Source organism: Sinocyclocheilus grahami, unplaced genomic scaffold (genome assembly GCF_001515645.1).
Source record: "Sinocyclocheilus grahami isolate Dianchi unplaced genomic scaffold, SAMN03320097.WGS_v1.1 scaffold302.1, whole genome shotgun sequence".
Lineage (NCBI taxonomy): Eukaryota > Metazoa > Chordata > Actinopteri > Cypriniformes > Cyprinidae > Sinocyclocheilus > Sinocyclocheilus grahami.
In genome coordinates, this window is record NW_015505481.1 from 726,922 (window position 1) to 742,911 (window position 15,990).

A 15,990-nucleotide genomic window follows, 5' to 3' on the forward strand; every position below is an offset into this window, starting at 1 on the left:
ATATATATATATATATATATATATATATATATATATATATATATATATATATATTCTGTGGCTATAAATTTTCTTTCTGGGATTGCCTTTGCTTGCAAAGTATACATTTGATGCAGTCTACATGTTGGTAGGAGACTTATGAGTCATGACTGAACTGCCATTCATAGTTACAGAATTGGCTCAACAGGTCTTTGGTAGAAGGAAAGCACTTTCCCTTTCCGTCTGGCCTTTAAAAGTTCACACTTATATATAGATTAATGTATCATCTTTTACACAATGTGCATCTGTAAGTTGGGGTTGTGGTGTAACATCTCTCCCTCTTTCTGTCTCCCTTTATCCAGACTGCATGATGAACATCCATAAGCGCTGTGTGGCCAACGTGCCGAGTCTGTGTGGGACTGACCACACTGAGAGGAGGGGCCGCATCCAAATCACTGCAGAGATCAAGAACAATGTGCTCACCGTCAGCAGTGAGTCACCGCTGCCCACTCACACACATCACGGCTGCACACATGTGCATGGAAGCAAACACTCACTCACAGCTTCCTAAATAGTGCACCACTCGCTGGTGGATCCTGGACCTCTTGTTACCACACACATGCCTTCGTTTGACCCTTGAAGAACAGCCAAAAATGCACTTTATATGGCACATCTTGCATGAGTACATCGAGTTGAGGCATTAAGTATGCTGCTCTGAAGACTTGTGGGAATTTCCTAGAGTTTGATTCCTCCTAGTGGTGAATCCAAAGCAGCACCAGGTAGCAGGATATATTTAGACTAGCTTGCACCATTTCAGGGCTGCTCGAGCTGGAAATACCCAGTTGCATTAAAGAAATACCCAAAAATGAAAATTGCCGGACATTTGTCATTTTCATTAGCATTACAGCTGCATGTGTTTAAACACAAGGGCTGACTGCTAGGACATGGCTCTGGAGCATAATCCCCCAAAAAATGTAATGTTGTATCATACTTTGCCATAGTAATCTGAGCACAAACAGGTTATTAATATTAAAGGGATAGATCACCCAAAAATTCTGTCATTAATTACTCACCCTCATGTAGTTCTACAACCGTAAGACCTTCGTTCATATTCATCTTATTTACAAAATGATTGAATAATTTAGCAGTAACATGATATCAGTATTTAATTTTTTAAGTATCATGGTTATTGTCAACACTGGTGTACTGTATTGCAACACCCCTTGTTGTCCGTATTAAATATTGTTTGTTATAAAACCTCATTGTAAAAGAACTGTTTCCCATAGGGGGCAGAATATGATGGCAAGTTGTCTAGTTATAGTCTAGTCCATTAAAAGAGTAAAAGCTAAATCCAGAAAGGCTGACAGCAGTGAGAAAAGGACACAAAGAAAAAGAAAATAGCCCTGATGTCTAAAATGCAGCATGTGACAGTGATGAAGTGAAATGCGTTCCAGCTCATTGTGAAATTATATAGGGTCACTCTTGTAAACTTGTATTACATTACACGTGTCCATGGCAACACAAGAAAGCACACTTAGTCTTCCTGTCTCTCCTTGGCATCAATACAAACACGCCTCCAAAACAAAAACACAAGCACACTGAGGAAATGGTCTCCTGTTGCAGCCTGTGAGAAGAAAAGACAGGAATATGGTGATGCTTTCAGTGTCCAGCAGAGGGCGTTATTCTCATTCTCTTAGCACAAACCCGACTGAGAAAAGACAGTGTGCACTTGTTCACTCGACGATAATTCACCCAGTACAAAACTCCACTGGAAAATAGAAGTTGAATTTGTTTGGAAGAGCCTTCACCCATCTGTTTCCATTCAGAAACAATTCATAGTTAATTATTCACTTTATCAAACATTCATGTAGCTCTGAAATCTGAAGGTGTCATTGAACATCACATACAAAACCCAGTGGCACTTGATGTTATTGATGCCCAACAGCCTGCAACATGTTTGATGTGATAGCTGCATGACGATTTGTGTAAACTTGACTTTAAATTCTAGTCTTTTCATCACACAGAGCTATTGTATGACCTCGGAAGACTTCAGTTATGTTTTATGATGCAATTATAGTGCTTTTTGGAAAATGTGTGAAGATTGTTCAATATTTATATTCCAAAACAGGTTTGTTTTGGACAGGTTTGTCATTTTTGTGTGATCTGTCCCTTTAGCTTGACCCTTTGTAAACCCTCCATGCTTTATATGATTGTTTTATATGATAATAGCTTTTCAAACAGTTTAAATTATATCCATGATAAATTTCCACTTGGTTCTAATTTCCACTTAGTCGTACTTTCAGAGCAGAAGATGAGCTCAATTAAATGAGATTTCTGGAAGACAAACCAAGAGAAAATTGATCAGTGCAGTTAAAGGGATTGTTCAGGCAAAAAATGAAAATTCTATCATCGTTCACTCACCCTCGTGTCGTTCCAAACCTGTATAAAAATGTTTTTTCTGCAAAACACACTTTTTTTTTGTTCATACATGAAAGTCAAAACTAGTCCAAAACAACATTAAACCCCACGACTTTCATTGTGTTGACTAAAAAGAAAATCACTTCTAAATATTATCTTTTGTGTTCCTCAGAAGAAAGAAAGTCATACTGTTTTGGAAAAAAATGAGTGTGAATACAGAATTGTAATTCTTGGGTGAACTGCTTTCTGGAGGGCAGTAGGCCTGGATCTGTGCAGCAGCGGGTGTGTATATGTGACATTAACCTCAACACACTGCTCTATATTCAGCCATGCATCCCTCTTTTCAAGCTCAATCCTGGGCCATTTCACCCCGCGAGCCTCAGCTCCCATTTTCCCTTAGAATTAACTAACAGCCTTTAGCCCGCTAGCGGCTAATGAGCTGAGCTGCACCATGTAAAGAACCGAGGCGCAGACAGCCTTGAGCGCAAAAGATATTTTTAATCCATCACGCTGTCCTTTATAATTTAATGTCACGCGACGGTGCCGCAGATCTGCTGAGCGTACAGTAAGATGAATGGCACCATTTCCTGTCGCGCATTTCAAAGGCCTGTCACTTAAAGCTAATGAATTGACCAATACCTGGATGGAAATGGGGTGGCCGCTCTGCCTTTAAAAGGTCCTTTCCACCTCATCTTTCTCACACTCGCACTCTATTTGACCATCGGAGCTCTTGCTGGTTGAAAAATGTTAGTGACGCAAACTGGGTGACCATGTTTAGTCTGTTGTCAGTGCTTGTTATATGGCTTATTTTTGTGAATAAAGACTTAAATCTTGCACTTAAAGGTGGCATATCATGAAAATCTGACTTTTCCAGGTTTTAAGTGCTATAATCAGGTCCCCGGTGCATCTACCAACCAAGGAAACGTGAAAAAGATTAACTCAGTAACTTTGTTTTGGGAAGCCTTTTTATGCAAGCGTCTGAGAAAACAAGCGCGTCTGATTTCGCCCCTTGGTGACGTGGAAAAGGGATCTCATTATAATTTTACCGCCCCTTAATCTGTAAGTTTCCACCCACGGCGCCGTTATTGGCGAGTACTAGTTCTAATGCCATGGCGAAAGTTTAAGCAAAACATGCTAACTGTTCTTTCTTTGTCTGCACAGACGAGCACAGAACACTATTTAGAGTCCCAGCCTCAGAAGAGACAACAGAGCAGTGGAATTGATTTATTTACTGTATATTGCTGCTGCCACACAGATCTAAAATAAACATTATTTCCCAGCTGTTTATCTTCACATACATAACTGACTGTATTTTGTAACTCATGTGTTTTTAACGTAAACCTGTGTGTGAATGAGAACTAGTTTAGTACGCACATGCTGTGACAGCCGCTTTCTTTCCGTGTGCTTCGGATGTGTGCTCTCAGAAAACCGTATATCACAAGTTTAAACTCGTATGGTTTAAAACGCATGATTTCAGCGCGATAAACATGCTAATCAGAACCAAAACCTGTTTTTAGCAGGTCCAAGCTGTAATGGCGCAGCTCTATTCTGGAAAAGGGGGCGGGGAGCAGCAGCTCATTTGCATTTAAAGACACAGGCCCGAAAAACAGCGTGTTTCTGCTTCCACTCAAAATAGGCATTTTCAAACCGATATAATAAATGATCTGTGGGGTATTTTGAGCTGACACTTCACAGGCTAGATAAGACCCTTATTTCTCAGCTGGTATCATGTAGAGCCTTTTGAAGCTGCACTGAAACTACAATTTGAACCTTTGAAGTCCACTATATGGAGAAAAATCCTGCAATGTTTTTCTCAAAAAACGTAATTTCTTTGCGACTGAAGAAAGAAAGACATGAACATTTTGGATGGCATGGGGGTGAGTAAATTATCAGAAAATAGTCCTTTAAAAATATCTTCTTTTGTGTTCAGTGCCATTTTGGAACAACTTGAGGGTGAGTAAATGATAAAATAACTTTTTATTTTTTGAGTGAACTGTCACTTTAAAGGATCCTGTCAGTTCTAGATCTCTTCAGAGCACCAATAACACTCAGAAGACCATTTGCTATTGAGTTGCAGTGCTGTTTTTCACCTAGAGGGAGCAGTGCTGCTTAATTATTTGCCAAAACATTAATTATATTCCTACAGCCTTTTTACACCTTTGTCTGTTAGATTGATAAACTGTGTTATTCGCTATTATATAAATGAGATCAGTATTTTTTCAATCAACTAGGTAACGTTATGAGTTTCCCACATCCCTGAGCCACAAAACTATGCATATCTTGTAGGTCAAAGCTTTTGAAATCTTCATGCAAATATTCTTAAATGGTCAGTGATCGCGCTTTCTTAATTGCTCCGCGTGCAGGGTTTTCAGAATGAACATGTTGTGCGTAACATTTATTAGCTGGCAAAATAAACCCTGCTCTGTGAGCACGACGGTTCACACAGAAGCTGTCTCTCTCTTCCTGTCTCCGTGCTGCAGTACACCGCTGCCTTAATGAACAGCTAAGCTTACCTTCACACACCACTCATTATGGAAATTACACTACCCACAAATCTCAAGGCCACAGCAGCCTCCTGCATTAATTGTTGTACTGGTCAAGTGCTGAGGTCAACCCCAATTACTGGGATAGTCTGTGTGCATTCATGTAGCCCCACACGGCCATGAGGGTCCATGAGATATAGAAGTATAAATGACTGACAGCTATTCACTCACATCTAGAGTCCATAGTTAATGCTTTTAAAGGGTAAAGGGTTCACATGGTTTAGATTTTATCAGACACTTGACATCCTATGCAAAACTTTTTTTTCCCTTTTTATTCAGTATTTTTTTATTTTATTTTATTTTTAAATATGAAAATATGATTAAATTACTTAAGAACTAAAATATGTATAAAATAAGTTTGTGTGTGTGTCTTTATGTACATATACATATATAATATATATATATATATATATATATATATATGACATTGGTGGTTCAACCGTAATTTTATGAAGCTACAGGAATACTGTTTGTGCGCAGAGAAAACAAAAAGAACCACTTTAGTCCACGATTTCTTCTCTTCTTGGTCAGTCTGACGCTTCTGTGTATGTTTCTAAGCCTTGAACGTGTCTATGCTGTCTATGAGCGATTTCATCAAAAATATCTTAATTTTTGTTCCGAAGATAAACGAAGGTCTTATGGGTTTGGAACGATATGAGTTCACAAGTTTAGGGTCAACTTCAACAGTATTTGGAAGGCATTAAAATAACTTTGTAAATAACACATTGTTTTTTTTTGTGCTGGATTCACAAAAAAAACACATAAACAGTGCTTAACATATGCGATATTTATTGAACAAAACTCCAACAAATCTTTTTATTTAACGTAAAGATTCACTTGGCGTTGATTGCACACTATTAAGAGTGAAAGTAGGGAAATCTTGGTCCTTATGTCTGATATAATCTCTATTTCTATGTTACAGTTAAAGAGGCGAAGAACCTGGTGCCCATGGACCCTAATGGACTCTCTGACCCCTACGTCAAACTAAAACTCATCCCTGACCCCAAGAGCGAGAGCAAACAGAAGACCAAGACCATCAAGTGCTGCCTGAATCCCACATGGAACGAGACCTTCACATTGTAAGGAAGCTCTCGCTCTGTTTCCGACCCTAAACATCAGTGGCACAGCCAAAAGATCAGTCATTTGTCTGTGAAATGCAAAATGAAATGTTGAGCTTGATTTCTTTGTCTCTGTCCGCCTCCCTCATGCGCTCTGTGTCTTACAGCAATCTGAAGGAGTCTGACAAGGACCGCAGGCTGTCTGTGGAGATCTGGGACTGGGACTTGACCAGCCGGAACGACTTTATGGGCTCTCTGTCTTTCGGCATCTCGGAGCTTCAGAAGCAAGGGGTGGATGGATGGTGAGGAGACCTGCTGACACGCACATATATACATCAGTAAAAACGAGCAAGTCCCTATGGTCAAATAGATTGTGTTCACACTAATATCAAAAGGCTTGTGTCAGCTAAACCGCATTGCATATCACAGGGTTTCGCAGACATGCAGCAGTCTATACACATCTAACTGGTTCAGTCTTCCCTGGATTTGAAGACTCTTGCTCTTTCAGAAGTCCTCAGTCTGTCTTTTCTCCCTCCTCAGTAGTGCTCTTCATCTAAGAGCACTCCACTCCTGTTTTCCGCTCACACACACAGTCCCGTCCCTTCTCGAACACCTCTAAACGCATCTCTTGTCAGCTAGGATCTGTGCATTTTTGCATCGCATGAGCCCCCTGTGAATGCTTAAACGCAGGTAATTTGACAGAAGTGAGTTAAATGAGAAAGTTCAGATCCACTTTCACAGGAAATCTGTGCTCTGTCCTTTGTGTTCTCTCTCTGTCAGTTGTTAGATCTTTTTTTTTCTTTCTTTTGGTCTGTTTTGTCTAGTCAGTACAAGTATCTAGAGACTGAAGTGTCTAGTAGTTCTTTCCCACCTAACAGAGAGTTCCCACAGTCATGGGATAGTATTATGTAAAGATTGTGTAAACATTAGGAAAATGTTAAAAAATATATTAATTTCTGCGATGGGGTTTTTAAACTTTTAAATGCCAAAGACCCCCAAAATAATGATCACCTTGCAATAGACCCTTTTCCTTCATTTTAAATGCAGATTTTATGTACGTATATACAATTATTTATACTGTGTGAGAACAATATTAAGTTTAAAATTAAAGAGACAACATAAATAATATAGAATCAATTTACTTTTTTTGTTCTAATACTAAAGCCAAAAAAGATTATTTAAATATTATGAGGAATGAACTTTTTTTTTTCTTCTGCAAAACATTAGGTGTTTTTACATTTTTAGTTTCAATTTTATTTGTGTTGTATTAACACTATAAAAGTCTTTCCAAAGCAGTTTAACAGAGCATAGGGCCAAACAACCATTTTGCAAGATAAAGAAGACAGTGGAGATGAAAAAAATCCCTAGAAAGATTAACATGTATATAAACTGTTTATGAACATAAATACATAGCAAGGAAGTAGAGTTAAACACACGTCATGTTGATAATGAGTTTATATCTATTCAAGAGTACAACCCACTATTGAAAGATAATAACCATAAAGTTGCTCTTCATTGAGTTACAGAAAAGGCCAAAATAATGCTTTTAAAGATGTTACGCTAACTTTAAAATGACTTTCTGCTTGCCTTAAGCCACCTCATCGAAGCATAAATTTGGAGTATAAATTTATGGAATAGTACACAATGGAAACACACAAACAAAACTATTTGACCTCACTAATCGATCGCTTTCTTTGTTTCCCATTTTTAGTTTTGATTCTCAGTGGCTGTGCTCACAGTACACATCCCTACTGGCTACTGTAGCTGGCGTCTCCTCTCTCTGTGTGTTTTCTCTACAGACATGACTTTTATCAGATGGTTTGATGAGATGTGTGTATGTGTTTCGGGAGGGTGTTTCAGAGGTTTTGTAGCTGTTATGAGCTTCTTTGTGACTGCGATGGCTGCTTCCTGCCACCTGACAGAAAAGCACAGAGTGTCAGATTAGAGGCGAGACGTTTCCGCTCCCCAGTGGACCTTCAGTCAGGACAGATCCACATGATCACAATCTCATTGTCAGAGCTGTCACTGTCTCAGCACAACACTCATTCAATGTTTGCAAAAGGACATGGAGTCTGAGAACAGGGATAGTTTGAATATCAGAAGAGAGAATGTCCTCAAAGAGCAACTTTGTTGAAGTTTTTTTTTTCTTTCTTTTTTTTATGTGCAGGATATAAAACAAATAAATTATTATGATTGTCTAATCACTCAACCCTAATCACGGTGCTGCAACACTCATATAACATAGTACTTGTAGTATACGTGTTGTGCAATTATATTATATTATATTAAAGTGAAATGTTGACACTTTTTTTTAGATAAATGGTCAATCAGTTGACTATTGATCATTTTAATTGTTTAAATCATTTTGTTCACTTTATTTCTAATAGTATCTTGATATTAAATTGCTGACATTTCAGTTCTATTCTCATCGGATTTCTGGATTACTTGATAATTAAAGATAATTTATAGATTGGCGGAAGTAAAACTGTCTTTTCAATGCCAAAACCATATAGAACGTCTTTGGCTCATGTATCTTAATTTGATGATATTAAATCTAGGATGGATACCTTTGAAAGTCAGTGTGAGAAATTGAATATTTATGACCTCTATTCTGCATGTAGTGATCATTAACTGCCCATCGCCATGTTTAGCCATGACCTACAATAAAGGCAATCCCAGAATTCAAATTTAGTGTCACTTTTTATATATACTTTTATATAATATTTATATATTTGTTATATACTTACTATTTTATTCAGCAAGGGTGCATTAAATTGATTAGAAGTGACAGTAAAGATATTTGTTACAAAAGATTTAAATTTTTTTCTATTTTCCTATTTTATTTTATTTCTCGTTTTCTATTAACTCTTTCCCCGCCAGCATTTTTGAAAAAAGTTGCCAGCCACCGCCAGCGATTTTGATGATTTTCACTAAAATTTGATGGCCTTCAGAATATTTTGCTGTATGAATATTTGAATATGCAATACACCAAAATAAAGATCAGAGCCTATAGGTAGGTTAGGTTTCATAAAAATGCATAATTTTGAGCAAAAAGGTGAGAAAATCACATTTTTATCACAAACTACATCTGGGTAATATTCAGTACGATTATCAAAGCATAAATCCAGTAAATCGCTTCTATCAACACCTCCAAAGCTTGCACAGACATATACCACTTCCTGGATCAACATTTTACTCTGTAACATTATGCAGTTTTCATTTATATGCTGCCATTGCTGATGATCGCATTATTTTTCATATGCATCTGTTTGCATAAGAGATCGCTCGTTTCTCCATCCTGTACACGTGTGTTTTTGTTTGGGAGGTTTTGTACTCGTTCAGAAGATGTGTAATAGTGTATAACAGTGAAAACACGAAAAGCCGTAAAAACTCGTCTTTGGCGGGGAAGCGTTGTCTTCTAAAAGACGTCAATGGCGGGGAAAGAGTTAAAGGGCACCTATTATGCAAAATCCACTTTTACAAGGTGTTTGGACATAAATGTGTGTTGGCAGTGTGTGACCACAACCACCCTACAATAATAAAAATCCACCCACTCCTCATATTTTAATCCACTTTAAACCAAGTCAGTCTCACTTGGCCTGCCGTTTTGATTCTCATGCAGTGTGACGTCACATTGCATAGGGCCGGGCCACTGGGGTTGATTGAAAGCTCTGCATTGCTATAGTTTCCGCCCTCAGTGGTTGTTTGCTGTCCTCCATTTTCTCAGCGCTCAAGCAGCTGTAATGTCAACAATGTCTCGCAAGCAATCCCGATGCTCTGTGTTTGGATGTAAGACTGAACGTAAAAGTCTTTATTTTTTCTCAACATCTGAGCTGCTGAGGACGCTGTGGATTACTTTCATTTTTCAAGGTAATGTGCCTCAAAATCTGCCTAAATACGTGTATCACTCCAGACTCCTTTGTGAATGTCATGTTGTTATAGTGCTTAGCGTTGTAACCATATTTGTGTGCGTACATTAAAGGGGTCCTATTATGCTTTTTCACTTTTTCAACTTTAACTAGTCTGTAATGTTGCTGTTCGAGCATAAAAAAGAGCTGCAAAGTTCAAAGTCCAATTCAAAAGGAGATATTTTAACAGAAATCACTTTTCAAAAACTACAACGAACGACTCGTTTGGACTACAACGCATATTTTCCGGGATTTGTGATATCACACATATGACGAGGAGACACTCTAGCTTTCCCCAAGGCAGACGAACTTAGAGTGGTTACAATCATCCAGGTTTAAATCGCGCTCAAATTGAATTGATTTTGACGCAATATTTACACTGAAGCTCACAGGCGGCTATGGTAAGGGGCGTGACATTTCCCGACTAGGCGCCGAGTGCTGCCAATCACAACACACACTGGCCCAGCTAACCAATCACAGCACATTTTGTATTTCAGAAGGCGGGGCTTCATTTGATACAGGAACTATTCGAGCCGTTCATGCCAGACTGGGGAGAGAGGTGTTGTAATAATGTAAAATATGTGAAAAATAATGTGTTTTTCGAACAACCTAGTATGAGAGCCTGTTCTAGTACACCCCCAAAACAAAATCAAGACTTTGTAAAAAAGCATAATAGGACCCCTTTAAGTATTTTTTAACTAATCAGCGCAGCGCTTGTGAGATTAGTTTGCGCCGTTCATAGCGCGAGATTCGGTCGCGTGGCTCGGTCCATTGATCCGCACCAATGACAGGTCAGCGCGGCGTGAGCTCTGTAACATCGTGCTGTTTCATCCCACTTTCAGTGCATTTGGCTTCCCATATGTACGGCTAAACACCGGTTCTCTCGCCCTCAGTCATGTTGCTTCTACCGGCTGTTTATTGCTGTAGATATGCAATGCAGAGAGATGTATACGCGATGCCCTCTTCTGGAGACGGGGCAGGAATATGCAGCTAATTTGCATTTAAAGCGATACACTCCAAAACAGCTCTTTTTTTAGACACACCCCAAAAATTACATTTTCCAGCTGTTATAATAAATTATCTGTTGGGTATTATGGGCTGAAACTTCACAGACACATTCTGGGGACACCCAAGACCAATATTACATCTTGTAAACAGGGGCATAATAGGTGCCCTTTAAAGCTGTTATTTTGAACTTTCTATTCATCAAAGAATCATGAAAAGAATTTATCATTGATGATAAATGTATCCTTGATTAAAAACAAAACAAACAAAAACATTGATAATAGGAAATGTTTCTTGAGCATCAAATCAGTAGTAATAGAGTAAAGGGCTGCTGAAAATGTAGCTTTGCCATCACCAATCAGTTTGTTTTAACTGTATTTTTGATTAAATAATTGCAGCCTTTTAAAAAAAGGTTTAAAAATCAGTAGTATAATGATAAACACAATATAAACAAAAATACATAATAACAAAATAAATAAATATAATGTAAGCACAATATTTGACCAAAAATCGTGTGATTTAATATTTTAATATTATTTAATATCTTTGTCGTTACCAATAGAGTTCAATGGAATTTGCGACCATAATTAGCTAGCAATGCTTTTGGGAAACACACCCCAGATCATTTCATGCTAACTGCCATTCTACCACGCGTTCCTATTTCTGTGAATGTGATGAGGACGACGCTCACACACCCTAAAGCCTCTGGAGGTCTAGATGTGGAAGGAAGGAGAGTAGGGGGAGAGCACTGCAGCCATGACTCATCTGCAGTCATAAACACAACACACACACACACACCCGTGCAGACCAGAGGCAAGATGAACACAGGGCCTCCTATCACATCAGTAGCAATAAAAGAGGTGGAAACCCAGCGTGCTCTTTAAGTGGTAGATCTGTTTCTTTTTCAACATGTCGTCTCGTCGGGTCCCGGCAATGGTCACCTCACACCGTTAAACAGGAAGCTGATTTTCTGCTATCGGAAGCACAGATGTTAGAAGAGCTAAATATGAGACGGGGTATCATGCTGTCACTCAGACGTTTGAAAGCTGTTTGGGGGCAACTCCAACCGGTTGGAATCCTCTTCACACATGATCATAGTCAAGGTCGTCCCTGCTGAGAGGGAAACTGTAAGCGTATGAATGGTTTAAATGAGGTGAGGTAATTTCATAAAATGTGCCGTTTCAGGGAAGCGCGCAATTCCTATAGCGGCCAGATGGAGCCATTATCAGAGGAGGATTTAATGTCTCTGTTGCTGAACCATATGTGAGACTGCATATCCTGCACTCATCTAACTGTCCCTTATTTTCTGTCTGCCAAACACACACACACACACACATTCATGCATGCAGGTTTAAGCTGCTCAGTCAGGAAGAGGGCGAGTACTTCAACGTACCTGTCCCACCTGAAGGAGAAGAAGGCAATGAGGAACTCCGGCAGAAGTTTGAGGTGAGCGAATGTGTGTGTGTTCACCTGCGTTTTTAGGTGTGCCAGAGTATATGTGTTTGTTTGTTTGTTTTATTTATTGAGAGATAAGCCTAGAGCCTAGAGAACATTGCTGTATTTAGGGGTCGACTGATTATCGGCGCTGATATTAAGCATTTTTATGGGTATCGTATCGGTCATTTTCAAAACCGATTTGCCGATAAAATTCATTTAAAAGCAATTAAAGTTTTTGTCAGAGCCCTTGTTATTCTTAATTTTGACATTAATTTAGTTTTGTTTTATGTTTTTGTTTATTTTTTTGTTTTGTTTTGTTTCATTTTGTGTTTGTTTTTGGTTTATGTTTGATTTGTGTTAAGATTTAGTTTTTTATTTTGCTTTGTTGTTATTTTATTTTTGTTTTGCATTTGGATTATTTTGTGTTGATTTTTGTTTTATTTCATTTAGTGTTTTTTGCTTTGTTTTTTTTATGTGTGGTTGTTTTTTGTTAGTTTGTTTTGGTTTTGTTTTTACTTTTGTTTTGTACATATTTTGTGTTTTGTTTTTCTTTTTCCATCACTGGCACCCTTTTGTTTCTTGTAGTCATGTACAGTACTTGGGGTAGTGGAATATTCTCCTTTCTGCTTTGGGTTAAAGTCAAAATGAAAGTCATTGTTACTTAACAGAATGGAGTCAGATGGTCGGGGGGAGGGTTTGAAAAGTAAGAAGGTCAAATTAAATAAGTTATTATATTTGGATAAAAGATTATGAGGACAAACACTTCTTAATTTGAATAACATGCACTTGAATCATGCCTAATAAGACCAGGAATGTATAAAAGTAAATAGAGTTTTGATTTTATGTCGATTTTGACTCTCCCAACTGGGTGCGAGCAGGTAAAGTGAAAAAGAGAGAGGTCTTTGTGCATGAAGCATATATCACTCACTGACAAATCTGGCATAAATAACACATTGGCAAATCCTAGCGTCCTCCCGAAGTAATCACACTCACGTCAACCTGCATTCTGCTCCGCACGTCCCAATTTGAATACAGAGTAGAGCTGACTGAGAGGTACCAGCACGAAGCTCCTGATCCCTGGGCTTTCTTCACCACAGATTGATTCAGGCCCATTTTAAAGTCCCTTTTCCTCTGGTTTCTGCTTTCTTTTGAGAGCATGCAGTAGTTAGTAGTTCAGACATGTTTCCCACAAAGTTGATAGGTGAAAATGGTCTCGACAGTCGGTTTGTGCCTATTGGTGTGTGCATGTGATGTGTGTGGCATGTATGTTGGATGAATTTTGTGTGTGTGTGTGTGTGTGTGTGTGTGAAGGGGCATAATCTGTGCAAGTCTCTGCATAATTCAAACGGTCCCACGAGCAGACCCAGCTGTGGACCCAGTGCATGATGGTATTATTTATGAACAGCCCAATGTGAAACTTAGTGCTATTCGGACTGTGTGTGTGTGTGTGTGTCTGAGCTGGCAGTTTTCCTTCACATGGGGTGATGCATAATTCAAAATGTGAGAAATGGTCAATCTGTAGCTCATCTGGTGGGCTGGCATTTCACACATCATGGAGGAAAAACTTCTTAAGTTGGTTTTCAGTCTTTTCTTTTATTCTCTCTTTCTTCTTTTGTCTTTTTTTTGTCTCTGTGTTCTTGTGGTCTGAATTGGTGAGGTGCGTTGACTCATTTTAAAACCTAGTGAGAAGCATCTAGTCCTTTGGTCTATATAGGCAAATTTTAAAGGGGTCATATGATTTCAAGTTTTCCTTTCTCTTTGGAGTGTTACAAGCTGTTCGTGAATAGATAAGATCCCTAAAATTGCAAAGACTAAAGTCTCAAGCCCAAAGAGATATTCTTTATAAAAGGTAAGACTTGTCCACGCCCTCCTAAAACGGCTCGTTCTAACACGCCCCCACATGTCTACGTCACAATGTGGGAAGATTTGCATAACGCCGCCCAAATGTTCACGCAAAGAAAGAAGGCGTAACTTTTATTCTTGCTGTAGTATTGTTGCTGCCGCCGCCATGTCGTGGAGACGCTGTGTGTTTCGGTGTGAAAGCGAAACTACTTTGTTTGGCCTTCCAAATTATGACACTAGAAATCAGTGGTTAAGTTGTATTCAGAACAGTTCAACCCAAATATTCAGATGTGTGCATCACATTTTATGGAGGACTGCTTCCTGAACCTGGAAGTGTAGCCTACAATACGTCTGTGCACAAAAGCTGTTTCTATAAAGTGGGGCAGTTCCAACTTTGCAAGGACAGTCTGGCGCTTCTGACTCACAGCCTGTAAGTATGTTTTTTATATTTAAAGAATTTGCCACTGATGATTCAAACACGTGTTTTGGGCAGTGTAGAGTAGCGCTTGTTGTTTGTCGTTTCTCCGATCACAAATGCAGACATGGTTTTATGTTTACGCGGCATGATGCAACGTGTAAAAAGACAGTATAAGTCATTATAATCCGTAATTATTTCCCCACTGGATGCAACAAATGCCTCGTTTATAATGGGTTATCATGTTTTTGTCTCGTCGCTCCGGCCGGAAAGGGCATCACAGTATGGTGAGGGGCGTAACATTTCCGTCACACGCTTGAGGTATTCAGCCAATCACAACGCGCTGGATAGCTGGCCAATCACAGCACACCTCGCTTTTCAGACCGATGAGCTTTGAAAAAATGGACGCGTTTCAGAAAGGCGGGGCTATAGAGGAGGAACAATAATGTACAGTATGTGGAAAATAATGTGTTTTTTGAACCTTAAACCACATAAACACATTGCATTACACCAAATACACAACATAATGTTATTTTTATCAACGTCATATGACCCCTTTAATAATTAAAAACTCTGTCTAAATAGATCCATTGTATTTAATAATTAACAAATTTTACAAATTGCAATCATTTATTATTATTATTATCGTATAATTAGAAATGATACAGCTTTCACGATTCATTTCTAAACCTAGTCGCCTCATGTGCTTCTGTCTATATAGACACATTTTATAATACTATATAAATTATAATATTTAATTGTATACATTTATTCATTTTATATTACTATAAACACAAATTTGCACTCGTATTTGTCTAGTAACTTGATTACAGTATTGCAAAACAATAATAGTAGTAGTAATATTATTATTATTTTATTTATTTTTACATATTACACACATTTATACATTTTAACAAAACTTTTACTTTTAGTAATTTAATTTGACATTTTAAACATTATTGCAAAATATCAATAATAAAATAATAAGAAACTTATAGGGGTATCCACACTTTTAGAGAAGTGTAAATGTACATGAAATACTAAGAAAACTAAAAAGGTTTTTATTATTTCTAATCATCTGTACTTACTACATTCAAAATAAATGCTTTTTTAGACTGTACCCCATAAACACAATCAAGCCTAGAAAAAACCCAGTGAACCACCCCTTTAATTAAGACCCTAGTTTTCCTGATCCACCAATGCTGATGGAAATTTTAAGATGTTCAAATCACCAATAAATAAATCTCTTTTTAAAGTGTGGTATTTCCGCATATTTTTGTTCAAACACTTTTTGTTCATTTTCAGCTCAATTAAAATGTTTTAATCTAAAGCTGTAATTTTCTGTGGTGGAACGACCTAGAAGTACCATCGTTGATCATTTGTTT

General features: G+C 38.1%; 1 protein-coding gene across 2 annotated transcripts in view; it reads left to right on the forward strand.

The window, feature by feature from the left end:
• Positions 1 to 15,990, forward strand: part of LOC107601253 (protein kinase C beta type) — a 150,474-nt gene that overhangs the window by 74,057 nt on the left and 60,427 nt on the right. For both annotated transcript variants that reach the window (XM_016293367.1, XM_016293366.1), the window contains exons 5-8: positions 342 to 470; positions 5,863 to 6,019; positions 6,166 to 6,300; positions 12,261 to 12,357. In XM_016293367.1, coding sequence (XP_016148853.1) covers positions 342 to 470; positions 5,863 to 6,019; positions 6,166 to 6,300; positions 12,261 to 12,357 — 518 coding nt within the window. The remainder of the gene's footprint in view (positions 1 to 341; positions 471 to 5,862; positions 6,020 to 6,165; positions 6,301 to 12,260; positions 12,358 to 15,990) is intronic.